The 27,239-nt window shown below is 51.2% G+C and overlaps 1 protein-coding gene across 1 annotated transcript in view; it reads left to right on the top strand.

Moving 5' to 3' along the window:
• PLXNA2 (plexin A2) overlaps nt 1–27,239 on the top strand; it is a 204,372-nt gene that overhangs the window by 154,078 nt on the left and 23,055 nt on the right. The window contains exons 12-17 of the mRNA XM_028125850.2: nt 188–378; nt 15,942–16,093; nt 22,254–22,371; nt 24,163–24,299; nt 25,238–25,405; nt 25,550–25,643. Of these exons, the coding sequence (XP_027981651.1) occupies nt 188–378; nt 15,942–16,093; nt 22,254–22,371; nt 24,163–24,299; nt 25,238–25,405; nt 25,550–25,643 (860 nt within the window). The remainder of the gene's footprint in view (nt 1–187; nt 379–15,941; nt 16,094–22,253; nt 22,372–24,162; nt 24,300–25,237; nt 25,406–25,549; nt 25,644–27,239) is intronic.

Genomic DNA, 27,239 nt, shown 5'->3' with positions numbered 1-27,239 from the left:
TTCTGTAGTACCTTTCAGCAATGAAGAGGCTCAATTTAGTGTTTGTCCTCCATCAGTTATTCTTGCAAGGATGATGGCGATCATTGGTGTTACCCATGCCGGGGACGGTTTCCGCCATGCCTCCAAGAAGAGGCGCGGTCGGGAGGAGCCCTCGCCAATCCCGCTGTGTCGCCCCCTCTCTTTGCAGTCCATCTCTACAAGTGTGCGGCCCAGCGGGAGAGCTGCGGCCTCTGCCTGAAGGCTGACCGGAAGTTCGAGTGTGGCTGGTGCAGCGGCGAGCGCAGGTGCACCCTCCAGCAGCACTGCACCAGCCCCTCCAGCCCCTGGCTTGACTGGTCCAGCCACAACGTTAAGTGCTCCAACCCTCAAATCACCGAGGTGAGTCCCAAAAGTTCCCAGAGCGGGGCAGCGTGGCCAGGAGCCGGCCCGGGGTGGGTGGGCAGCGGGAGAGGAGTTCACATGGAAGAATTCTTCTAAGTGTAGTGCACATTTAATGTGGGGTGTGGGAAGACTCTCTCGGCCGTTTCGATGGCCCGCGTCTGGGTGTAAGTGACAAGCGTATGGATGTGTGTCCTCAGGCCAGTGTGTGAATGCACCTGCACGTCGGCGTGGGCGCGTGCACACAAGGGAGGTAGAGCCAGCCCACCCTCCCTGCCAGGCCGGCAGAGCCAGGTGGGGACAAGGAAATTGGCTGCGTGGTGGGTAAACATTTCAGAGAGCAGGTTTAGCTTTTCTCAGCAGAAATGTGATTTCAGGAGCCGCAATTAGCTCCGAGTTGCAAAGTTGAACGCAGAAGAAGAAAGTAAAGGCAGGCACTACATTGGCCACCATGCCATTTCCCAAGAATTTACTCTCTGTCCCAATTTGTTTGTGCATTTTAATGGAAAGAAATAGGTAATTAATTATCCTGGAAAAATAAATGATGTTTCCTGAATAGCAAATTGCAAAGGCAGATGAATAGATGATGAATGAAAAAGCAGCTGCTCGGGTTTTGAATGGCCTGGGAGAGGAACAGTTGTATTTAACTTTGGTTGCATTATGTGTTCATCACTCTTCACGGCTCCCTATTCACCGGATGTCACTTATGCTTTGAAACTAATTGCACGTTCCTTATGGTGACTGGGAATAAAGGTGCGGGCAGGTAGCACTGTGGTCTGCTCATTTAAGAAAGCAGTGAGGGGCTGCTCCTTTTCTGCCTCTTCCCCGAGTGGATGCACTGCCCCTCTTCCTGGCTCATTTTCCTTACTAGCCAAAGAAAGCACCTTTGGCTCTCACCTATGTCACAGAGTATTGAGAAGCTTCTCAAACATCCCTGTGATCATTTTGAAGCTTCAGATCCGTAGAAAGAAAACCCTCAAGATCAAATGAGTGTTGTTAACCTACAGATGGGTTATTTGAAGAGGGAGCTGATGTTTATTCAGTGTGCTTGGCACCGTCTCATTTAATCCCACATCCACCGTGGGAGGTAAATATTCTCACCTCCATTTTACAGGTGAAGAAAATGAGGCTCAGAGAGGCGTGGTTGCCCCAGTTCACACAGCTGATAAGTGGCAGACCTGGTATTTAAGCTCAGATCTATGGAATTAGAGAACTACTTATAAAGTCTCTGATTGCTCAAGTAACACAGCACAAGAAGCAGGACTCCCCCTTCCTCGATGTCCAGCCTTCCTAGCTAAGGTAGACCAGGAAGATGCCATCCGTCCACATGGCAGGGCATCCCCGGGGAAGCACAGTGCAGTGGGAGAGTGTCTCCTGCTAGCTAGGTTCTCATCCATCCTGGTGGGAAGATACGGTGAGCGTGGAGACACTGCCCCTCAAAGATCAGACTTCTTCAATTTCATTTTACTCTTGGACGTGGCCCGTGACAGCATCTACTGACTCCATCCCGTGTCTTTATCTCGCCGCGAAAGTGCTTGCAGGGACTGCTGGTGGGGCCCCCACCCCTGCCCTCACACAGCCAGCTCCCTGAGCTGCTCAGGACTCCATGCCTTCTCCCTGATGCCAGTGATTTCCGGCAACTGCTGGAACCTGCTCTGCCCTGTATGTCTTGCAGCTGTACTTGTCGGTCTCTATGTCTCTGCACCTGTGGCGTAGGGTAACTTAAATCAGGCAGGGACTCGCTTCCATCAGCTCCTCTCACCTCCCCCTGCCTCAGCTGCTGCCTCGGCCCCGTCTACTCCCCGCCTTCCCAGCCCTAAGGCAGGCTTGTCCCTGGGAAATCTCTGCCTCCGTGTCACCCCTGCTCACTGACCGTAGACTGACGGGCTGCTCCATTCACAGAGGACACCCAAGCGACATGATGCTAATTAACCCCTGGAGGTAATTAGGCTGTAATTGATTTTCCCAGTGAACACAGCAACAGGCGTTGGAGGCCCTAAGCAAGTGGGGTCTCCTGTTGGCGTTCTTCAAGTAGAGGCTGTGGAGAAATGAAAGAGCCTCTCCAGGGAAGAGAGACAAACCCATGCTGTCTCTCAAGCCATGAAGGGCCATCATTCGGGACAGGACATGCAGGAGGGAGGACCCAGGCCTGGAATATTTCACCCACTATGATCAGGAATAGTTCCTTTCATGTTTGCGGCTCCTACCCTCAACCTCCCTTCCTTCCCTTGTAAAAGTCATCTTCAGTTTTTTTTAACTTTTCATTTTTGAAATAATTTTAGACTTATAAAAGGGTACAAAAATAGTACAAAGAACTTTCATATACCCTTCACCCAGATTCTCCCAAATTAACATCTTATATAACCACAGGACAATTATCAAAATCAGGAAATTAACGTTTGTACAAGAGCGCCATGTAATATACATGCCTGATTCACATTGTGCCGATTATCCCGTCGATTGTCCCCCTTTTCCTGATCCAGGATCCAACCCGGGGTCACATGTGAGGTTCTGTTAGTGTGTTTCTTGAGTGCCCTGGTCCTCAGTCTTTCTTTGTCTTTTGTGACCTTAGTGCTGTTGAAGAGTGCAGGACAATTATTTTGTACAATATCCCTCGATTTGAAGATGGCTGTCTCCTCACAATTTAATTTACGTGATATTCTCATGGCAAGGTGTACTAACAAAAATGTGGAGTACATGTCAAAAGTGCACAGGAGTCAACTTGATTTGGCGCCAGTAGCCAAATCTGGGACAATCTGAGTAAGAAAATAAGTGATACTAATTGACTATAAACAATAGAATAAAATAAGAATCTATGCTCCTTCTTGATACAAATAAATAATTCATGGGAGAGGGAGGAAGCTCTTCTACTAGAATTCTAACTCAAAAATGTTAAAGAACCTAGGGAAATAGAAAATCACCATTTGGCAAGATTCACAGTAATAATTATTTCAGGAAGAAAGGCCGATGGATACTAAAATTAGTAAGTGAACGTATGATGAAAAATAGGATATTTATATAGTCTCAAGCCATCTCCCCACAAGATATGTACTAATCTCAACAAGAAAAACAGAAACTTTACAGAGGATAAACCTGGTAGACACTGCTTTTTACCAAGTGATGGAAGTTAGTATCACCAGTAATGGGAAGAATGGACCTCATGTGCCTCTCTGACATTTGTTACCAAAAATGTATCATTTGTTAAAAGTAACTTTTAAGAAGAGTTAGCTCGTTTTTTTTACCTTGGCTTAATTCCTTGACATTGGCATAGATCTTTTTCTTAATAATCAGAATTCAATGGGATCCGTGCCCTTGTATACGTACCTCCCCCTTGTCTCTGGCCCTTGCCTTCAAAATGTGTACCCAGTCCGTGCAAGCCCATCTCAAGAGCCATTTACTATGAAGATCCTTCTTCGGGGATGAAAGGGGAAGGGTTCTCTGGTGGCCGGTGCTGGCTGTAGGAGGCAGCAGAATTTCCAATGCTGGAAACAAATGGGGTCCGGAACTGCCCGGGGCGGGGAGATCAATGCGTGACCTCGAATGAGTTCTGCATTAGGGAAAGGAGTGGGCTCAAGCTTAGTTGAATGAACAGCTGTGTTCATCCTTAACCCCTTCTCACCCAACTGTCTCCATGGCAACCAAGCCCACCCCTAGAGACCCACCTCCTGTGGCAGCTTCATGGAGGACAAGTCTTACAGCCGATGTAAGAATTGCTCAGTTTGCATAAACTTCAGGTTCGAGCCCCCCTCAGGACCCAGCATCCGCTCCTTCTCAGCCAGCCCGTGGTGTGATAATGATGCTGTCCTGCGTGGGAGGCATCCCAGGCTGCTCCCATTCTAGTTGTCAGCCGGTGTCTGTGCATGTGTCACCTGTTCAACCCCGGGGACAAGAGACGTGCAGAGCTTTGGAGAGGCCGTGAGATGCCTGGCCCACCTGGAAGCTGTGCTTCCAGAACTGCTAGGGCCTCAGAGAGGAAGACGTTACAAGCCACCCGCTAGAAAGGAAGGCCCAGAAGCAACATTTTCTGTTGAGCTGGGAAGGGGCAGCATTGGCAGAAAGGGAAAAAGACACCGAATATGTGGTTGGGGAGAAAAATATAGGAAGGGTCGAGGGGCTCTAGGGCTCACATGACAGAGGTTTCCACTCAAAGTGACTGTGTTGGTCCACGGGGCTTAGACAACAGAAATGTATTGTCTCACAGTGCTGGAGGCTGGAAGTCCCAGATCCAGGCGTCCGCAGGGTTGGGCCCTTCTGAGGGCTGTGAGGAGAATCTGTTCCATGTCTCTCCCCTCACTTCTGGTGCTTTGGGAAAGCAGCAGTCTTGGCATTCCTTGGCTTGTAGACGCATTGCCTTCATCTCTGCATGACATTCCTTCACGTGTCTGTCTCTGATTTGTTTGTTTGTTTAAATAAGGATCCCAGTCATATTGGATAAGTGCCCACACTAATGACCTCATTTTAACTTGATTACCTCTGGGAAAGGTACCTGTCTCCCAATAGGTCACATCCTGAGGTAATGGGAATTAGGGCTTTCACATATGAATTTGAGGAGGATAAAGTTCAACCCATAACAGAGCATTGCAATAAATAAGTATTCATTTAATGAGTGACTGCTGCATGCGATGCACTGTGCTAGGCTTGGAAGCTATCACATGGATAAGTTAGTTCTGTGAGGGGAGGCAGGGGGTGCAGTCCTTCACTGCAAAGCCCCAGCCTATCCCTGAACATGGGGCACCTGGAGGAGGCTGGAATCTGCTTGCCCTGCAGGCCACTCTGCTTCCTCCAAAGGACCTAGGACAGAAATTTCTCATCTACACCCTTTGCTATTGTCTCTGTTTAGAAGGAGAACTACAGCAGGGACCCAGGTCTTGACACCTAACGAGGACACTTACCTCAGGCCAGGGACGTGAACAGACATGATCCACATCCTAGTTCTGGGAGTATTAATAATAGCCAGACTCTACTGTGCACCAGGACCTTTGCATACCTACTCATGCTAACAATCCTGCAAGATGCCCAGAATTATCTTCATTTAAGAGTTGAGGAAACAGTGCTTAGGGAAGTAAATCATTTGCCCAGAGTCACCCATTTGGTTAGTGGCAGAACGAATTCAAAACCAGGGCCTTCTGACTCCAGAATGCAGACTCTCCCCACCATACCATGCCAGCCATCTTGGTCAGAGGGATGGGGAGGGGTTTCCCTGGCTATACACTTTTCCACCTCACTCCACTGCAAGTGTACCAAAAATATCTGTGCCCAGGATCAGAATTCTTTTGGAAGGTCCCAGGGGAGGCCAGAAAAACAGGGAGCATTGGCTACCCTTTGTATTGAGCCTTAAGGTAACCTTCACCTGTCTTCCTAGACATAATTAGGTCTACGCTTATTCCTATGAGTGGTGGGGGAGCAGGAGGAGCATTTGGGGTGTGTTTAAACTTAGGGTGACCCCCTTCTTGCCTGTACAGGATAGAGGTTACTTTAATTTTGTATGTTTATTAGAGTTATCAGACTTGATCCGATTGGTTTCTGGTTGTGTCTATCAGTGGGGTGATGGGGTTGAGGTGAAAGTTGGAATTTATGGAGGCTGGTGGTTGGTTCTTTTCAAGCTAATGGGAGCCCAGAGGATGGGGCCTACGTAGCTCACACCTACAGGTGATGATAGAGGTCAGGGGGGAAGAATAAGCAAAGCAGACTTGAAATGCAAGGGGCAAATCTTCAGTGTTGGCATTCTCAGGGACTGGCCAGGAACCTATCACCATTTGGTACCAAAGAATATTCCTATGTGTTTCTGAACTCACCTGCCACATTGCCCAGTAAGGCCAGCCTGATGCCAGGCCGTAGAGGGGCTGGTTTTACACTCATCTGTCCATTGACCATGTTGTAGATTTTACTTTGTGAATTTTTCAATGTCACTAACTTGCCCAATCCCTCACTAGTTTATGCTCAGGGAACATAAATTCTCTTTAATACTGTCTTAGGTATGTGTAACTGGGAAAGAAAACCAAATGTAGAAAACCATGTGCATTGCTTTTTAAAACCAAGCAAAAATAACAGTTGATACAATATTTGTTGGAGATGATCCATTGCTCTTGCATTCCTTCTGCTCTCCATTTGCCCAAATAATTGAAAGTGGATTTTTTTCTTTCCTGGATTCTCTCAGTTGTGAACGCATTCGTGAAATTGGGGAGTTGAACATTTACAAGTATTTATCTGTAAGGCTGCACAAAATCTCTGCAGGAAAGGCCAAAAGCCACCTGCCCAGGGCCAGAAAGACTCGCTTGCAAAGTTCCCAACAAATAAATAAATATGTCACCCAGCTTTCCTGAGAAACAAGTCAGCACTCTGATCTCCTGTTCATTTATTTGCAGGCCTCATTAATATAACATCACTGCAACAAACAGCTAATGGGGGATGGTGTCAGGATGAATAATGGAGTTACTCTGCTGAGATAACAGTTAGGTTTTGAATGTACTATCAGCTAGGACAGAGCCAGCAAAGGGTTCATGCCGGGTACGAGAGCTGGCGCTACCAAGGCCAGAGATCCCTGCAGAGCACGTCAGCTGGGCTCTGGCCCACCCTGAAGAGTGCGCACACTCGTATGCACACACGTGCTCACACACATACACACCCAAGGTGGAAAGGAATGTGACCATTGGCCATCTTGAATCCAGCATCCAAGGTGTCTCTGGCTAAGCACCAGGATGGCCTCAAAATGTGCAGGCACAGAGTCGGCCCCACTGCCCTCTAAAGTCAGGAGAACTCTAAGCAACAGGGAAGGACTAAGTAGATGAGTCAGAAGAAGATTAGCTGCCTCTATATGGGCAACTTGTCCTCAGTGGCTTGTCCTGATTCGGGGGCCACTCAGGGCGGAACCCTCTTGATCCCAGTCTCAGACACAGGAGCTTTTACTAACAAAGCATGTCCATCAGCTGGGGGGTGTCCGTCCCGGAGCACCTTCTCTGGGACCCCCTCCCTTGGCTGCTCTGGGAGGTTCTGATGGCAGTCTCTCCCCTGTACACTTAAGAACCCAGGCTAGGGTGCTGACAGCCTGCTGGAGCCACGGAAAGAGCCGGACAGGCCCATCAGAGAGGCAGCCATGCTGGACCATCTCCACACCAGCCACTTCTCCTCTGGATTTCAGCTAGCCTGGCTTCTGCCCAGACCTCTTCATCATAAACTCATAATAAAAATAACAGCTACCTTTCCCTGAATGCTCACCGGGCACCCAGAACTGTACTCAGCACCCATATCATCTCACGCAGACCTTATAACGACTTGTATGAGGTCAGAGCTACAAGGATCATTAGCCCCATTTCACAGATGAGGAAACCAAGGCATTATGAGGGGTGACAACGTTATCAAAGGCACCCTGCTAGTAAGTTTTAGCACCAGGAGTGAAGCTGCAGCTGCGTGACTCCAGAGCCCCTGCGTGTGACTGTACACCATCCTTCATCTCTTTCCTGGGTTCGTTTAGGAAACCAGAATTCTCAGTCCACAGGGCTGGAGTGGGGAAGGGTGCTGGCACGGAGCGCTCGTCCAGCCTGCTGCCAAGAAGGAGAAAAAGCCAGCCGTCCGTGCTCCAGGCATCAGACTGGACAGGCACAGACAGAGAGGGGGGGCGAGGCCGCGGGGGGTGGGGCGTGTGCACAGCCACAGGGGGAGCGGAAACAGAGAGCGGGGAGGGGGAAGTTGACAAGTTCAGAGACATGGCAGGGACCAGCAGAGCCAACTGCAGAGATTCTTGGAAAGTCGTACATTCTGGCCTCAGCCCGGGGAGAGGGGCTGGGGGACCCGAGCAGTAGGATAGGGCATGAGTTCTCCTGGCTGATGACAGAGGGGTCTCTTCCGGGGCAAGAGGATGGTCAGCTCAGGCAGTGTCGTGTGGAGGCTGGAAGCACGGGTGAGCTGGACCTGGTGGGCTCTGCCACTCACTATGTAAACTTGAGCAAATTACTTAACCTCTCTGGGTGCGCTTCCCCATCTGTAAAAAGGAAATTATAATAGGACCTCCCTCGCAGCTTGTTTTGAGCTCTAAGTGGGATAAAATATGTAAAGCCTTTGGCACAATTCCTGGTTCATTATAAGTACGATATAAGAATATGCTATTATAAAGGAAATGAAATAAATGATGGTTGGCAGCATTATCAGAATCTTCAATAACCAGGAACCAGTGTTCAGTGTCCATCTTCACTCCCGCCGTGTCTATCAGGCAAGAGATGCAACCCGAGGAAGCCAGGGGCGCGAGGATGGAAGCCGGGCCTTGTGAGGCTCCCGCCAAGGAGTGGTCTTCCTCTGACCCCTGGAACCCGTGCCCTGCAGGAGCCCCCCCCATGCCACCCTCCAAGGCTCCGCTTCCCGGTGCAGCCCTTTGGAGCGAGCGCCCCAGCTGTAATTAGTTGGCCGCATCAGCTCCCGCCCTTGGGCGGCTTTGTGGCACAGTTCCCTCCGAACTGTTCAGTTAGTGGCTGCAAGAATCAGGGCGAGTGTAGCATCACGGCGGCTGCTTTCCAGGTCACAGCACCCACGGTGGAAAACAAACATGACACAGTCTGGCAGGAACACAGATTTGGCTGGGGTGTCCCGGAGCTCGGCGGCACTCAGTGGGGCTGCGCGGCCGGCAGGTGGGGTCTGGGTAGATGGAGAAGTGGTTCCCAACACGAGGCTCTGGGAGGCTTTGAGAGGGCCCAGCAGGAGACTAGTTGGTCCCCTACCATCAACACAGGCCAACCTCATCCCACATCCTACTGCCTACTCATCCGGGCACAGGATGAGCTGATGAAAAGCCCTCGGCCAGACGTGAATTAGCCACCTATATACCTGTGCACGATCAGTGACTGCTTCTGGAGCAGGGCGTAGGGCTGTTGGACTGAGGCCTCTGCCCTAACACATTCCCCACGCTCTCCTTCTGAATGCCGTATATAGACAGATGTTTTATTCTACAATCAGTTAAAAAGCCAATACTCTTCAGGCAAGGTCATATCATAGATTCCCATTACGATGCAAATAAAGGTTTCTTTCAGGAGAAGAGACTAGCAGGGTGAGAGGTACCTAAAATAGGGGAAGGGACCCCCAGGGAGGAAAAAAAATAAAAGAACCTGGGAAAGAGATCTAGGGGTTAGCCTCCCTCTGGGACTTGCCCATGGCTGGCCTGGTTAATGGTGTGTGTGACAAGCGGAGGGTAGTCATCTGCATGGGCATTCCTCACTCACCTCAGGCAGGCCTCTGCACTAGCCACAAGCCTACTTTGGGTCATTACACTCTCAGAGGATGCCTGGAAGTCCAAAGGTCCAGAGAAGAGCATCTGAAATGATCAAAGGGTTTAGAAAACAAGAGCTTCCGACAAAAGGCTAACAGAATTGCAGAAGTGCAGGCCAGGGGTGGCTTCATTACTGGAGATGTCTGACAAGGGGACAGCTGTTCACTCATCCATTCAATGAGGAATGCACAAGAAACTGGCTTAAATGAAACTAAGAGAGATTGCAGGAGGAACTTCTTGGGATTCAGATGTTAAAATACTACATCACTCCTGTGCCGCACATAGAGAGCTCCCTTCTTCCAGCCGTCCTTATGGAACACAGTTTGCTCTACGGTCTGGTTGAAGCCAGCGTTTCCCAGTAACGGAGAACTGGGGATACTTATGGAAGGCTGCTGTGTTCCAGGCAGTGTGCTAAGTATCAGGTTGCTAAGCAAAAGTGAGATCGTCTCTGTCCCAAGATAGTTATTATCTTATTGAGAAAAGAAGCAGTTTACAACCCAGCCTGCCCATTACTTTCTCTGGGGCATTCACAAAGGACAGTGGGAGTGTAGGAGAAGATGCTACGGAATCAGCCTCAGGGGGTCGGAGAAAGCCTCACGGGGGAGGCATTTTTTAGCAGAGGCTTGCAGAAGTAGGCCTTTGTCAGTGGACATGCTTGGCCAGTGCGGGGAGCAGCGTGTCAAATGCACATCGCCTTTAGACCCTATAGCCCTGGGGACCCTTAGCTCTCCCCAGGAGCACGTGTAGTACAGGAGAGAGCTAAACCGGAGCTCTGGGGAGGTGCGCCGGGAGTGCGCAGCGGGAGTCAGCATAGAACATAGGAGGGCCATAGCCCTTTTCACCCCCCTCTCAGCAACAGCAGCTGCTTCTGGGCGCTTCTCTGCCTCATCCCCTACTTCTGAGGTCCACAGAGGAGAAGTTAGATAGATTTCTGGTCCACAGAAGAATACGTGTTGAGCGGCATGGGGGCTGAAATGATCAATATCTAAAGATCTCAGCTGATTTCACGTTTCCAGCTCCCCTCCCCCTCTCTCCACACCCTCACTACACCCTCACTACACACACACACACGCACACACACACACACACACTCGTACACATCCCACACTGTCAAGCCATTTGTTTGTGTGGGTGTCTCATTCAGAATTACTTTCCTGGAAGCATTCATTGAGTTCATTGTGCGATGCTTTGCCTACCCCAGAATGGCTAATCGCCAAGGGAAAAAGAAACAGCTCGAAGGGAGGGAGGAAAGAATGAAGACCATTTTAGACAGGGCCAATGTCCTCCCAAATTTATTCTGGGTGAAAGGGTGATGTCTGGCTCAGAGTCTGCTTCCGCACAGGGCCCAGAATCCCCCAAAGCCAAGGCCCTGTCCTCGGCAGCATGGACAGGCTCAGGCTGTAGGACACCTCTCAGGCTTTCTCCAGTCAGCCCGTGGGCAGCTCTCTCTGCCGCTCCGTCACGCCAGCATCTAAGTTCCCCAGTCCCTGTGTCCTCCTTACAGAAAGACAGAAAGATTTCCAGCCTCTGTAAACTCCCCACCAACGCCACCATCCCACATTGTCATGATCTGGGAAGGCGCAGGTGCAGGGGGAACTCGGGAGAGGAAATTGCCAATTGTCAAGACCTGCTCTCTAAACCACCGTCCTATTAGGGACTTTACAGATGTTGTCTTCCTTAACCTTCAAAACATCCCTGGGAGGGAAGTAGTGTTATCTGTTTTCTGATAAGGACACTGAGATTGAAGGTCACATTGTTCATACGTGTCAGGGCTACCATTCAGATTCAAGTCTGACTTATTCTCTTCCTGCCGCAGGTGCTCCCGGAGTATCAGGTAGGCTGTCTTCCCTCTCCCAGAATAGCCAGCAGCAAGGGCCTTCTGAAACTGGAAGCCAGGATATGTGGATCTGACCACCATCCCAGCCCTGTCTTGGTTCCCCTCTGTCTTTGGGGGTGGGAGGCATCTATATAACTCCCATCCTGCTTTTTCACCAGCACCTCTGTAGGAGGCTAGCTCTCCCCTGCCCTGGAGCCCCACAACTTCTTCCTGATCTGAAAGCCCTCTTTGTAGTTCCGTAAGGAGGGGACTCCACCAACTTGCCTCATTATAGACCTATGTCCTTCTCCCAAGAGAACCAAGCTTTGCAGATGCTATACTGAGCACCCTACAATCTAATGCTGCTTTTAAGATTGTTTGTGGGCAATCTCTAGGGTGGACGAGGGACCCCACAGCTGCCTGGTCTGAAGCGGTATCCGAAAAGATCCTGTTCACTTACTTTCTGGAGAGTAAGTCCTTTTTCATCAAGCCTGCCCTCTGTAGCTTCTCCCCAGTACTTGGTCCTGGGAGACACAAGGAAAGCAGGAGGCCTGGGTTTTTACCACCCCACGCCACCACCTAGACGTCAAGGCCCTTCTACTCATTCTCCGAGTCCCCTGGAAGCCCTCAGGTATTAGGGGATGTGTCTGACAGGATACCTTTTTCTGTTCCCTCCCACCCGAGCCCAGACCTCCACCTTGACTCACTCTGATTTTAAGCTGGGGAGAGCACAGGACATAGTATAAGACAGCAGATGTGGCTGAAGAAGTAACAAAGATCAGAACTTGAAGGACGAGGGGCGCCTGGGTGGCTCAGTCGGTTAAGTGTCTGCCTTCTACCCGGGTCTTGATCTCGGGGTCTGGGATCAAGTCCTGCATCGGGGTTTCTGCTCAGTGGGGCGTCTGCTTCTCCCTCTCATCCTTCCTCTGTGCTCTCCCTCTCTCAAATAGATAAATAAAATCTTAAAAAAAAAAAAAAAAAGAAGAAGAACTTGAAGGACGAGTGCCAGGCCAGGAATTAGGGACTTTGCCTTGACAGTGGTCAGAGCCTTTAAAGGTTTTCTGAGCAAGCAACTAGTCACCTGGCCAGGTATGTGTTCATGAAGGTCACCCGGTGGCAAGAGGAAGTTAGCTCTAACGTTAGACCATGGAGGCAGTTAGTACGAATGAGAGGTGGTGGGGCTCTGCTCATCGCCGCCCCTGGAACACAGAGCGGGGCACAGATTCAGAAGATGCTGGGGAATAAGATCTGAGAATGCTTGGTGACTGTTATTTATTATACGTGGTAGGTAGGTGAAGGAAAGGAGACAGGTGAAGGTGCTTGCAAGGATCCTGGCTGGGTGCACAGTGATCCCATTAACCTTGAAAGAGAATCTGTGAGGATAGTCAGGTTGGGGGTAGAAGGAGGAAAAATTAAGAGTTCATTTTTAGACACGGTGAAATTTGGGGGGCCTGAGGGACATACATGTGGAAGTAGAGATGTCCAGGAGCAATTGGATATATGGATATGGAGCTCAGGAGAGAGGTCTGAGCCGACGATATAGATTTGGAAGTCATCAGTAATGGAGACCGGGGGAATGCTTGCGCAAATCAAATGCTCACCACCTCAGCTGTGTTTGGGAAATCCTGACTTTTACACATCGGTTTTGTTTCAAGCAAGGAAGATGTAAGCTGTGTCCCTCGTAAGCCCTAGGGCATGCTGATTGCTTAATGCCTTGACCCCAAACCCCTTTGCCACCTACCCTAGGTGCTGTATGGGGAATAAGACCCCCAGGGCCCCAGCAGCCCCCAGGCATTTTCCAACAACCCTTGAGGACTCTCATTCTCCAGGTTTGGATTCCAGCAACTGTTAGCTAGCTTACAAGTGATCAGGCTGGTGTCTCCACACCCCCCAAACTAGCTATCTCTTTGACACGTGTCTTCATGCCAAGACTACAACACTTGCTAACAATTAAAAAAAAAAAAAAAAAAGTCTTTCTTCTGTAAACAGTATGATGGTTTATGCAACATGCACTTGCTTCTGAGCAAGTCTGTTCTGGCAGATGGACCTGCAGCCCCTCCCACGGCCCACGGTCATATCTCGGACCCCAACCCTTGAATGTCAGAAGGGGACCCTTTGATGATTTACCAGCTGGAGGAGGCTGCCTCACGGGTCCTGCCAAAGCTGCTGAACATCCACAATACAATCCCCACATGCTACCTGCAAGATGGAAATATTTTTAGGCATTCCAGAAGGATTTCGTTTCACAGTTTTTCTGAAAGGTTGTAATTAACTGCAGCGAGCAAAAGAATGTATTTTTAAAAATAAAAGTAGGGGAAGGAGAGCAAAGCAATCACCACAGTTTCGTCAGTTCTTTTTGGTAGGTGGGTTCTTGTCATCCAGGTGGCTGGGGGAGGGGGGGCCGCGGAGCTCATTCGTGGATCAGAGGAGAAACGGGCACTTGAATTTGCTCAGAGCAAATTCTTTCTGACTGATGTCTCCTGCAGGGGCACGGAGGCATCCCCTTCCCTGTTCCTCATTAACAAGGGTCCATCTCGCAGAGCCCGGGAGGCCCAGGTTCCAGGGGAGAGTGCGACAGCCAAGATCCCGTATGGGTTATTTTTAGATCCCCCTGGGGCAGGAAAGCTGTGGGGCTACTGCTTCCTCAGGCCAGCTCCTTTGTCTCCATAGTGTTCTGCTTCTCTGACTCACGCCCAACACACAGAGATGCCTCGGAACCACCTCCACGATCCTTCCCTTGATTCTTTTCATGAATCTTGTTTATTTTTATTCAGAAGGTGGGATATTTTATTCCCAGAGAAGGAAGCCAGAGCCTCAGACAAGGTGACCTGGGTGAAATGAGCCCCCAGATGAGAGAGTTCATGGCCTAGCCCGTCAAGGAGGGAGGGCAACCATGCCATGTAAGACTTGCAGAAGAAGATGGGGGCAGGAGGTCTGAGTTCAAGTCCTAGCTTTGCAGCCAGCTTGCTGAGAGCCCAGGAGTCAGCCAGGCGGGGAGGGAGGCCTGTTCCGGTCTTCTTCCCCACCATCATCTCTTCTCTGCCCACCATCACCTGGGCATTCATGGCCAAGTTGGTTGCACAGCTAATGGTGCTCACATCACAGGAGAGCTCAGTGCCCTTTTGGGGGGCAGGGAGGAGGGAAGAGTTTCCAGAACCTTCTACAGCATTTCACCTGTGCCTTCGATCATCTCTGCCCTGGGGCACACTTGACCCCACTGCCCACTGGATGCTCCACCAGTATTTACAGGGTTAAATGGAGGCTCCCGGTGGGACCCAAGCTCCATTTGGGAGATTTCTGGTGGACTCTTGGCCTTGACCAACCTACCCTTCCCTCTCTCCATCCTTCCCTCCCACCCCGTCTTGCCTTTCTTATGGTGTAGTGAAAAGCGCCTCAGACTTTTTTACAACTGTACGTACAGGTTGCACAAGAATCTTAGTGTAAGATACTCTGAGCCTGCTTCCAGTGATTGAGTTCATGTCTAACTTCCTCCTACTTCAGATAAGTATGGACCACAAAGGATAAACCTACTCCCTGGACTCTATCCGTTCCATCCCAAAGAGCTGCATTTTTCCAAGAGCCTGCTCTAATCCTGGACAGACGTTTCTACCTTGAGAGAGCTTGATTTCTTTTCCTGTTTGGGGTCAAAGCAAAATGAGACAGCATTTGGTGACTGAATTAGGAACTAACTGAATGATCCTTGCTCATGAGAAGCCAGCAAAATTTGGAAAATCCTAAAGTTTTTGTTTTTCATGGTTCTAGCAGGCATCCTGGGATTTTTTTGGAGCACAATGTCAAACACACTTCACATCTTTCATCACACCCCCGAAGCAGTACCTAATCTTGGACTCCTCTGGGCTCCCACAGCTTTCCTCCAAATCCATCTTATCACTGTGTGCCCCGCATCAGCATTATTTATGGCTTCCTTTATCGCTTTCTCCTTGACCAGAAGTTACTTGAGGGCAAATTTCCTGATTTCCTGCCTGTTCACCATTGTAACCCCCACAGTGTCTAGCAGACAGGAGTGGTATTAATAGCACATTACAACTAGAAAGCCCTTTTCGCTTTACAAAAAGCTCCCGGACATGCCCTGTTCGGTGCCCCGGAGCCAGATTGGTAGAGATGATTATCCCCGCCTTCACAACTAAGAGCTGGGGTCTCAGGAGATGATGTGACTTGATGACCATCAGGCAGCTAGTGAATTAGAGACACATCTCAAATAAGGTTTTTCTGCCTCGCGTCCAGGCCTTGCTGAAAATTTTTTTAAGTATACGAACGCATGAATGAATTAATGACCTCAGGAACTGAGGAAGTCCTATAAAACGAGATGATGTCAGGAGCCTAGAGAGGCTAAGAGGTGGAGGAAAACATGCTCCGTTCCCCCAGATTCCGGGTGTGCACGGGGTCCCCCAGCCTCTCCCCGGGGCAGGGCAAGGGCACCGCTGCCTCTTCTCTGTGGCCCCGCAGGTTTGTGATCCCATTTCCCTCCCGCAGATCTTGACGGTGTCTGGACCACCTGAAGGAGGGACTCGAGTGACCATCCATGGCGTGAACCTGGGCCTGGACTTCTCTGAGATCGCCCACCACGTGCAGGTGGCTGGGGTGCCCTGCACCCCCTTGCCGGGGGATTACATCATCGCTGAGCAGTGAGTCCAGCGCGCTCTGGCCCGCCCTTTTCCCAGGCAGCTTCAGGGTGGGGACTCTCCCTTGCCCTTCTCTGGGACTTCTCCAGGATTCCCTCTCCTCCCGTGGACCCTGCCTCCAGAAGTCTGCCCAGGGCCCTCTTCTACCCCACCTCCTCTCCCGAAGGCTCATATCCTATGCGATTCCCTGTCCCTGGTTCCTGTGGCACCAGAGCTCCCGGCGCAGCGCTGCCCCACATCCCGTCTTCGCCTGGCCAGTGGTGACTGAGCCACGTTCCCAACCAGCCCAGGCTCCTCCTGGGTCTCCCCGGCCCCTCCCCTGCCCGCCCCCATTGGAATGCAGCTGGCGAGGTGGGCTGCAGGCAACAATTTGTTTGGCTCGTGGGGCTCTGACAGCCCCTTAATCCGAGCAGGGCCTCCGCCGGAGCAAATTCATTTATTTCACTAAGGGAAATGTCAGCTGGAAATTAGAAAATAGGCGTGTAGCAGCGGACAAGCGAACGGGGCTCCAGGAGTGACATATGTTCCAATTTGGGGCGTTCATTTGGCAGTGGCGACCGCTGTGGAGACGGTAGGCAGGAGGTGGGCACAAAGCTGGGGGCGGGAGTGTGGCGGGAGGGATTCTTCCCCCCAACAAGAGACAGTGAGGGGGAGCAGCCAGATCGTTCTGCATGATTTGTCAGGTGAAGTGGGGTCAGGTCACCCTGGTTCCATTGAGAACATAGCTGGACCATGGGTGCTAGGAGTACACTCGGAGAGCACGGCTTGTGGGTGGGGCTTCTCTCCCTTAGCTCCACCCCCAGAGCCCCAGGCCCCTCCCGTTGACGTCCCCAGAGCCAGCCTCCTGTAACAGCCGGAAAAATGATATCACTTTATCTCTGTCAGTACTTGGACTTTCTCATCCATTATCTCACTTTAATTGGGAAGGACTCTGAGAGATACATGTTGCTATCGCCCTTTCCAAAGCAGGAGAAAACCAAAGGCGTGGAGAAGTGAAAGGACGTCCACAGTTCACTCCAGGCACAAGTGGCCTAGGCAGAGCTGGAACTTCTCCTCCAGGGCTCTCCATCTCGTAAGAGCGATGGGGCAAGCCTCCTGGACAAGAGTGCTCGGAAGATCCCATGATCCATCAGCGAGTGGCTCTGGGGCCAGGGCCCACGATTCTGACACGGCCCAGAGCAGGGTCAGGATCAGAGGAGTGAATCCCCAGACTCTAAGGACCACATGGTGTCTGCTCACCCCCGCAGTGGGGACAAGAAGGAGCCGTTCTGATCCTTTAGACCAGATCCTCCCCTGACAACCTTATCCCTTCAAGGACTGAATCTTGGAGGAAAGACTGGCTGGGTCTCCAGGAAAGAGATGAGGGACAGGGTAAAGAAGTTGGCAGAAGTTGTGCTTCACAGCCAGAAGAGGAAAGCCTCTGGGGTGGGAGGCAGGACAGCCTGCAGAGTTCTTCCCGGTCGGCGCCCTGCCAGGCTGGGCTAGACACTCGGTACCCCTCCCTGAATCCACCTTGGCCTCAAGGACCTGCCTTGAGCCTCTAGACACAGGCCAAGTTTCCAGCTTGGTGAGATGCCACAGAACTCCAAAGGAAAGGGTCTGGGGGGCAACAGGTAGGGCTTTGAGCTGAGAAGTACAGGCTTCTGAGCAGGTGGACATGGAGAGCTCATGAGATTTGGAGTTCAAAGGTGGTCTAAGTCCTGGCTGCTCTACTCACCAGCCCTGAGACCTTAGCAAATGTCCGCTCTCTCTGACCTTCATCAGCCTGATGGAAATCATGATTCCTACTGCACGGGCTTTGGGGGACATTCAGTAAGATGGAGAAAGGGAGACCACGCTGTGCCGTAGGAATGTGAGGAAATAGTCTATCCCTGAAATCAAAGGCACCACCCTCACCCAGGGCCACAGGGGAGAAAGTGCCGAGAGACACGGGAAGAAGGATGTGAGGGGAGCCCAGGAAGGCAACTGGTCACCAGGGGTCCCAGCTAAAACCGGTGGCCAGGTGCCCTGGAGAATCTCCATCGCCTTCTTCAGGGGCGTGGGGTGGGCAGGAAGAAGCAAGCACTCTCCGCACCTTGGCTGGTGCAGCCCTGCTTCCCAGCCGCGCCAGGCTCATTACCACTCTGGAGGCTTCGGAGTTTGTGAACATCATTAAAGCCTCCGTCCCAGGCAGTGAGCTGCAGGAGTAATCGTTACAGATGTCTGGGAGAGATGAATTTGGCTAAACGGGCCAGTGCAGTGTCCCGGGTGCGGGCAGGATTAGTGGGCCCAGTAACGGCTCACCATATGTTTGTGCCACGCCATCTATCATTCAGCAATTAGGTTAATGTTGGTTAAAGGGCCCCACTTAGTCCTGCAATCAGCACCCCACTGGTCTGTGGAGGGCGAGCTGATTCTATCACAGGACATTTTCTGGGTGATAAGATGCAAGTGGAGGCTGAAGCTCAGCCGTTTTGGGGGACAGGGACCCTGTGAGAGAGACTCAGCCCGGGTCCTCAGACCCCTGTCTCCCCCCACCCCCCACCTCCTCTGCTGCACCTGTGAACCAGTCATGGCTGGCTGGGTGTTAGGTGCATGTGCTCCCACCCCAGGAGTGTACACTCAGAGGGAAAAAGGCACCATCTCTGCTAGGCTGTGGGGGGTGATACAGTAGGGCAGGGAGGACACTGGACTGGGGGCCAGGAGCTCAGCTATTGGTGAGCTGGGTGACTTTGGGCAAATGACTTTGCTCCCAGATTCTTAAGTGTCTCATCTGGAGAGTGGAGACATAGATGATCTCTACAATTGCATCTATGGTCCTTAGGATGTCAGAGCAGTAAACTCTATGCCCTATGGAACTGCGGTTCCTACCATTAGAGAGACTGTGGGTGTCACGAATGTGTCTCCAGAAGCTCCCTCTCAACCAGGAAGGAGTTGAACATCCAAATGTTGAAGCTGGACGGTTATTAGTCAAGCTCCTCATTTTGCAAGGAAAAAATTTAGGCATCCCCAGCTATCATCTCTTTATGACATATAAGGAAGCCTCGAGCTACCAGAGACAACAGAAGGAGACCAAGAAGGCAGGAGGCCCCCAGAAACCAAACCACAGGAACCTCACCGACTTGTAAGGCTTGAAGGTGCACACACCGCAGCCTGGGGTCATCCGCACCCAGGAAGGTAGGGGGCACGGGTAGTCAGCTCTCAGAGTCTTAGGAACGCAACTGGCACTCCCCTCCCTTCGCCCCCGCATCTCCCCACACCCCCAGCAACCTCAAGTGCAGCCCCGCATTGCTGCCGTGTCTAAGATGCCCCCTCCCCAAAACACATGGAAGGCATTCCATTGATTCTAGAAGCAGTAGAACAGAACGGTCAAAGGCACAGCTTTGGAGCCAGGCTGGCCTGGATTTGAATCACGGGTCTGCCACTGTGTTGGTGGATGAGTCACTTAGCCTCTCTGAGCCTTAGTGTCATTGCCCAGAAAACGGAAATGATAAGACCCACCCTTAGATGAGGAGAACCTGAGATGCCACGGGATCCTGTCTTGTACAGTGCCTGCCCCAATCACCGCTCAGTAAATTGTCGCTCTTAGTATTATCAAGGTACCGAATCTGCCTTGGCCTGACCCTCATTCTTCCATATAAGCGTTTCTACTCCCTGCACCTGCCCTTGCTTCTTCCTTCACCTTCCTCTCTCCCTGAGCTCCGAGAACAAATGCCTACAACAGATGCACTCAAGGATGCCTCTCCATCCTTCAGCACAAGCGCCACGTCCCAGGAAGAAAAGGAAGAAGGGTTAGAGGCCATTGGGGTTCTTCCGCGTGCTGACTCCTTAGGGTTCTCATCCAGTTCTTCCCTACCACCCAGACCCCTTTCTACGGCCCACAGCTGCCCACCGCAGGATGAAGTTAAACCTCGGGGAGAGGAGGTGGGGAGAGGTGTCAGGTGCGGTGCCAAAGAAGGGAGCACACAGACCGTGGAGCTGCGGCCAAACCCCTGCTCCCCTGCGTCATGCCCTCCCAGGTGGGGCATTCCGAGCCAACAACGGACACTCAGCCCTGGACGCTTGGGTGGTGCTCATCTCCCATCCATCCCTCTTGTCCCAGGCCCTCGATATGGAAAGCTTATCTTTTGGGACGTGAGCCCTGAGTAAGTAAATGTTCTAGAAAAGACGTGCACCAAAAGGCTCCAGGCCATCGTTAACTCCCTACAGAAACGGCTGAACAGGCCCGTTCTAGCCTTGTCCTCTCCCAGACGGACCCCTGGGCCCAAGGAAGAAAAACTATGCCCCCGACTTTCACATGTTCTCCTGTTTCCTCTCTCCAGGACGTCAAGCCTGCCATGATTTCCTCCTTTCTTCTGTAGGATGACTCTGGCACAGAGTGGGGGGAGGGGAGGGTGGGTAGTGAGGGGCAAGAGGGCCCGGATTAGAAGAGAGGGAGAGAGATTTATCTGCTCCCCCCTCTTATTTGTCCTCCTCTTGTCGTGCAGTAGATGACGGTCTCCTCTGAAGCCCCTTGGGAGCACAGGGCTCAGGTTGTCGGCTGGCAGGGACCCCACACCGGGGCAGGGGCTAGGGCCCGGGAAACAGGATGAGAGATTTGTTACTCCAAGCGGGTAGCAGCATGAAAATAACCACACGCAGTACCTTAAATTAAGCTTCTCAAATGCTCTGCTAATACATGTAAAATACTAATTGATCATCACTATAGTCTTTACTCTGGGTTCGCAATTAATTTATTTATTCACAGAGAAAGGGAAAGGAGAGTATCCTTCCGTGTGCATTCAGTACTTTCTTGTTGAATCTAATATGCTAAACGTAATAAGACAGTTATTGCATGTTAAGTCAATATTCACCAGGAGTTAAAGTACTTATTTGGGATTAACTGTTACGAAGGAGGTGGAAACCTGCGTGGCATGCCGTGTGTGCGAGTATGCGGTGTATTTGTTTAATGCAAGTTTTATTAAATCGAAATGAAATCTGTTTAGTTACCTTCCTAGAGAAGCAGGGGAGATAAGCAGCGCCCGGTTAAACACCGGCCTTCCCCACGGTGCCAGGGTAATGCTTGGGATTAGTGTACCCGGCTCTGTCCTCCTGACTTCCCACTAAGCAGACTTGCCAGGGGCACTGAACTGCTCTGAACTCTCACATGGTGTTTGGGAGGAAAAGCAGAGTCCTTTCTTCTGTCCCTAGCTTCCTTTTTAGCCGAGCCTGGTGGGGCCCTTTCCCACCTGCCCTGTGCCTTCTAATTCCAGGCAAGAAGAACCCCCAAGAACCTGATTTCTTCAGTCTCTCCCATATCTTCCAGCTGCCCACCCTTTCTAGAAGGCTGCTGTGGCCAAGGCAACCAATGTCTAAATGTCCTTGTTGTAACTGATCTCAGGCACCAGGGAAGTCATCACGGGGGGTATTGATCTGCACTGCATGAGAGAGAACGCTGCATCCCCTCTTCCCTCCAGCTACCCAGCCTCTTAATGTGAGACGTGACTTCCAACCCCATGGCTGGTTCACTGCCTCGCCCACGAGCACAGTGCACTCAGACCTTGATTAAGTGGGAGTCCAGTGTCAACTGCTGTCCTAATGAACTCCTCCGCCACCCACCCCCTCGCCTACTGACGCAGGACTCCACTCCTCCCTTTGGTTGGGAGCTCCTGTTTGGGGCGCTCACTATCTCACAGATTATCTATTCCCTTTTTAAAACTCACTGTCCGAAACAAACCACAATTGAATCAGCTTGGTAAATAGGCCCTCCCTCCCTCCTTTCGGGAGAGTTCCAATTTTGGCTTATCACACAGGAAAGAATGCTAACTAAATGACCGCCCCTAGGTCTCTCTGTTGGACATTGGGTTTTGTTCGACGAAGATTGGGACCTACCCAGCGCTAGGTCCTGCACTCGGCACTGGAAACACGGGTTTATTCAGAGAATTAGGCAACATAGCGTCTGGAGGCACACCGGGCTTTGGAGGTGATCTCAGTCAGCCTCTCACTGTACAGATGAGAGGCTGAAGCCCAGAGAGGGAAAGCACTTTACCCAGGGTCACACAGCAAGATGGGTGAGCAAGCTGAGTCTTGGTATAGCACTAGTGCAAGGGTGTGAGGAGTCATCCAATGGGCTGGGGGTGAGCAGTGCGGGCACGGATGACGGCTCTGGCGAGGCCTCTCACGGGAAGCTTTGCTTTCTCCTCAGGATCGTCTGTGAGATGGGTCATGCCCTCGTGGGAACCACCTCCGGGCCCGTGCGCCTGTGCATTGGCGAGTGTAAGCCAGAGTTCATGACCAAGTCCCATCAACAGTACACCTTTGTGGTGAGTGTTGGGTCCTGCACAGGACTATGAGCTCCCAGCAGGGGCACACTTCTGTTCCAAACTTCTCCCGGGAAGTCCCACACCCCCTCCCAAGCCAGGGGTGGGACGGATGTGTGACTAACAATGCTGTTAGAGTCCCAGAGAGCCACAGATCAGAGTGCTAAATAAGGCAAAATCGGGCCTTTCTTAGAAAGTGGATCCTACCCATAGGGTGGGGAGGGGCTGCCCCTTGTCCCGCCAATGTGACATCTTAGTCTCATCCAGCCTAATGAGGACACATCGCCTGGGGGACCTAATTAAAAAGGTCTATATTTATCCACATGCTTTGTTTTCTGCCAAGGATATTGTAAGTGGGAGTTTAGAAAAGTCACTTCAAATCCCACGGGGACGTGTGTCTGCAGCAGGGCCCACGGGAGCAGGGTGCACGCGTGAGTTGCTCTGTGTGTGGTGGGGTGGTTACGCACACACATGCACATTCTCACCATTCCTACACCTGAAAACATCTCTTCATGCACAGGCAGCAGGTAGGAGATTCACAAAGGCGTTCTTTAAGGCCGGCATGATCTTCCTACCGAATCGGTAGCGTGCTTCTGGGGATCTTCCCACCGAATCAGTAACTTGCCTCGGGGTCCCTCCTCTGACATGTACCTATATCACCACATTGAGCTGTTCATTAAAATGTGTTAACACCAGCTGATGGGATCAAACCAGCCTTGCTAAGAGTTTTGAAAAATCATTAGACCACAAAATTTTATTCTCTCTAAAGCATTTTACTGCTTGCCCTAGGTTTTCCAGGCTCTGCCTTCTTACCTTGGCATCTCTGCCCTTTTTAAACTACTGGTCTTTTTCTCAGATTGGAGAGTACTGCAGCCTACCCCGTCTCCTATGTAGGACAGGGTCTCGGGTGGAGACAGAACTGTAGAATGCTGAGCTGGGAGGGGCTTTAGAGATCATGGACCCCACCCTCCTCTCGACAGGGGAGCAAACAAAAGCTCAGAATGATCCAGAAACTTGCTTCAGGGCCCATGGACAGTGAATGGCTAATGAAGACTCGAATTCGTGCAGGTGTAGTTGCTCAGTTAAATGCACTTTCCACTCTACTCCCCTGTGCTCCAGGCAGGAACAGTTCCTTTCTGATTTGGGTCAGCTGCCTGATGCACTATAGACCAGATGACATTTCTTTCAAGCTTCAGATTTAATTTTACAGCTTAGTGAGTTTACTAGAAAGTCCTGGTCACTGACTTCATCATCCTCCTGATCAAGGTTGGGGAAACCATGTCAAGCATTCACTGACAGCTCTGAGCACCAGGCCCCCTGCGGTGCCCCTCATGTGCTTCAGAGGGGACACGACACGTGTGTGGGCCATTAATGGAAGACTTTAGCCCCTTGGTGGCCCAATCTAGACAAGGATGCTTTATTCAGCCTTATCGATTTTGTGCCAAAAAAAATCAGTACAGGCTCTAGATAGAGAAGCATTTTCAAATTGCTCTCAATTTGTAAACTAATTGATAGATTAGTCAGTGTTACCTCTGCCTTCCCATTAATGTTAGGAGCATGAGATTCCCCAGGGAGTTAATTAATTCTAAAACGTGGTCCTTCTGCCTTCCCTGGACATGCCAGAGCCTCTTCTTAGAAACAGTCTCAGCTCCAGGAGAAGAGATTAGAGAGGGCAGGAAAAGTACCTATACCCCGAGTGTAGACACAGTCCCTCCTTTGGTCCTTACGTCGAGCCTGGGTCTGTCACTTTGGGCAAAACCTGAGCTGTGACCATTTCTCTGCTTCTTTCCAAAGAACCCTTCCGTGCTGTCACTCAACCCCATCCGAGGGCCAGAATCGGGAGGCACCATGGTGACCATCACGGGCCATTACCTCGGGGCTGGGAGCAGCGTGGCTGTATACCTGGGCAACCAGACCTGCGAGTTCTATGGGTAAGATGGGCTCACAGGAGCTCTAGAAGGCTGGACACGTGCTGCTCCTGGGCATGTTCACACAGGTGCCCGCCCCATTGCTTCCATGGTGTGGACGTCCTGGGTCCAAACACCATTCCTGGCCCTGTGCAAAATATATACTACTACTCAGTTTATAGCAATATATACCACTAGTGAACCTAACAAGGGGCTGGATACTTCTAAAAATAATTAGGATGAGGGCCCTGAGAACTGCTGGTGAGGAAAGTCCCAGAAACTCCTTGGTCATCATTGGGACCGAGCACTGACGAGGTCCCCACTATGGGGACTTGAGAGACATGGAGGCTGGGTGGCCTCAGTCCTCAGCAAGCACACACGCTCATCCTCGGGGCATCTCTTGTGCATAAAATCCCGAACACCTGCTATTCGCCAGATACACCAGTGAAGCCCTGGGGATATGCAGACTCCTGAGAGCATCCTGACAGAACCCATGGGTGAAAACCCAACTTGCTCAGGATTATCCAATTATCTCCTCCTCAGATTAGAAACTCCCTAAGGGCAAGGAAGGAACTGTGTGTTCCCTTCACTGTGTAGTAGGTGCTCAGTGAATATTTATTAAATGACTGACCAGACTCTTAAACCCTGGCTAACTAGTCTATTCTAGAAAAATCCGGAAAAGAAAAGATCCCCAGGGCCCATGAAGCCCTGCCCCTGCCCCACATTCTCTAATCCCCCTCTCTAATTCGTTCCCTCCATATTCCGACCAGAGGTGGCTCTCCAGTAAAAAGAGGGACCGATACACACCGATAAGGGATCCGTTCCACTGTGTAGAGTAGGAAAGAAGAGAGCGCTTCTGGGCCATCCACACCCTCAGACCAAGGAAAATCCCCTCCCAAGCCAGAGAGCTCTCCTCCTTGCCCAGGCCTTTCTTCACCACCCTCCTGCTGTCGCCCCGTCAGGAGGTCAATGAATGAGATTGTGTGCGTCTCACCCCCGTCATCCAACGGACTGGGCCCAGTCCCAGTTTCCGTGAGTGTCGACCGAGCCCGCGTGGATAACAACCTGCAGTTTGAGTACATAGACGACCCCCGGGTGCAGCGCATTGAGCCGGAGTGGAGCATTGCCAGGTGAGGCAGAGGTGGGAGGGAGGCACCCAGCTGCCACCTGACATAACCCCTTGGGCCATGTGGGACTTGTGAGGGGACCCAGGGTGGCGGGGGTTCGCAGTTTGAGGGGGCCTTTAACCTGACCCAGCCTCTGCTTGTTCCCAGTGGCCACACACCCCTGACCATCACAGGCTTCAACCTGGATGTCATTCAGGAGCCAAGGGTCCGAGTCAAGTTTAATGGCAAGGAATCTGTCAATGTGAGTACTCCCTAGTCTGCCTGGCCCTCCGTAACCACAGTCATGTGTCTGCGTTTGTGACGTGCTGAGGTCCATGTTAGCCCGGGAGCATCCACCTACTGGAAAAGAAAGTTAGTTCAAGACCCCGAGCCCAGCATCAGGGCCGCAAACACCTGAACCTTACAGTGACTCTTACAACTGCTGTATAATCGTTTCTCGTCGGAAGGTGATACGACGAGTATATAAATGTACTGGCTTCTGAGCTTGCAAGACCAGCGCCAATGGGCTCCGGTTTCATACGCCATGTTCACTTTGAGGTCTGATAAGAAGCAGTGTGAAAGGGTGAAGGAATTCTGCCTCCAGATTCAGACCCTTCTGAATTGGAAGCGGGACACTGCCATTTATTAGCTCTCCAGCCGTGATCCAGTCATTTAACCTCTGTGATCCTCTATTCTCTGCCTGTAAATGCTAATGATAAGACTCTCCTCGCAGACCTGTAACACGCAGCCCTTGGCGGGCGCCGGGTGAGCAGCCAGCAAACCTTAGTCACTTGCACGCAGCTCCTTCCACCCCGGTGGCCAAGATGGTCGGTGCAACATTTGACTTTACTCCCCTATGCGGAGCTGTGTCATTTAATTTTTTTTTTTTTTGCTATGGATTTTTGTGATTTTTTGAAGGAGTTCTAGATCGTAAAAGCAGAATGTCTGAGATGGCATTATAAATTTTTTTTTGGTTCTAGTGGCTCCATCTCAGTCTTGTTAGCCAATATTTTCTGAAACACGATTGTGTTCATAATTATAGTCCAGGAGATGCTATTATGGCCATTATTTATTGTATAATTGCTATTATTACTGCTCTGACCTCAGGGGATTGAGTAGGTTGCGATGGAGATGGGAAAGATGGTACTGCATCTATCCTCTTATCCCTGACAGGCTTCCCAGCATGCTAGAAGCTTCCTTAGGAAATGCAGAAAAGGTACAAAATGCACAGTGTTTGAAGGCTAGATCTGAAAAGGTTACAGGGATCCTCCGGTCCACCCGCCCACCCCCCCCTTCATTGTCTAGCTGGGGAAATGAAGACCAGAGAGGAGTAAGGGCTTGCCCCCCAACCACAAAGGTAGCTGGTAGCAGGGCCAACTGGATCCCCCAAACCTGGACTCTTCATGACTAGACCAGGTGAGGTGCTGCTGATCTGGTGACGACATTCCCTCGTGGCAGACATGCGGGGATACCTGTATCACACCTTTAGTAGCAACCATGGTCACAGCTTTGTGGGTGAGGAGAGCACACGTCTCCTTATCCCAGATGGAGAGTCTGATCCATGAGTAAAAGAACCTATGTCTCCACTCCACTTCCAGACCGAGGCCAGTAGCTCCCAGTAGCTCCCAGACCACCTTGTCAAACTCCAGGGCCCAAGCGGAAGGAAGGAAGGTGAGGGGTGGCCATGGGAACAGTGCGCTCGCACTCAGGAAGGATAAAACCCCTACACAAATTAGGTACGTGTTTTAAAACATAGGTTCTGTTATGACTCAGGTGTGACAGGGCCAACAGAACAGGAGACAACTGCCATCGGAAAGACAGTCTGTTATACTCATAGAGCCGCAGGGGAGGGGGCCTG

This window comes from Eumetopias jubatus, unplaced genomic scaffold (assembly GCF_037043125.1).
Source record: "Eumetopias jubatus isolate StellerSeaLion01/CBP00866 unplaced genomic scaffold, mEumJub1_p1.0 scaffold_12, whole genome shotgun sequence".
NCBI classification, from domain to species: domain Eukaryota; kingdom Metazoa; phylum Chordata; class Mammalia; order Carnivora; family Otariidae; genus Eumetopias; species Eumetopias jubatus.
The sequence above is the reverse complement of the archived record's forward strand: the minus strand, read 5'-3'. Positions and strand labels throughout refer to the sequence as shown.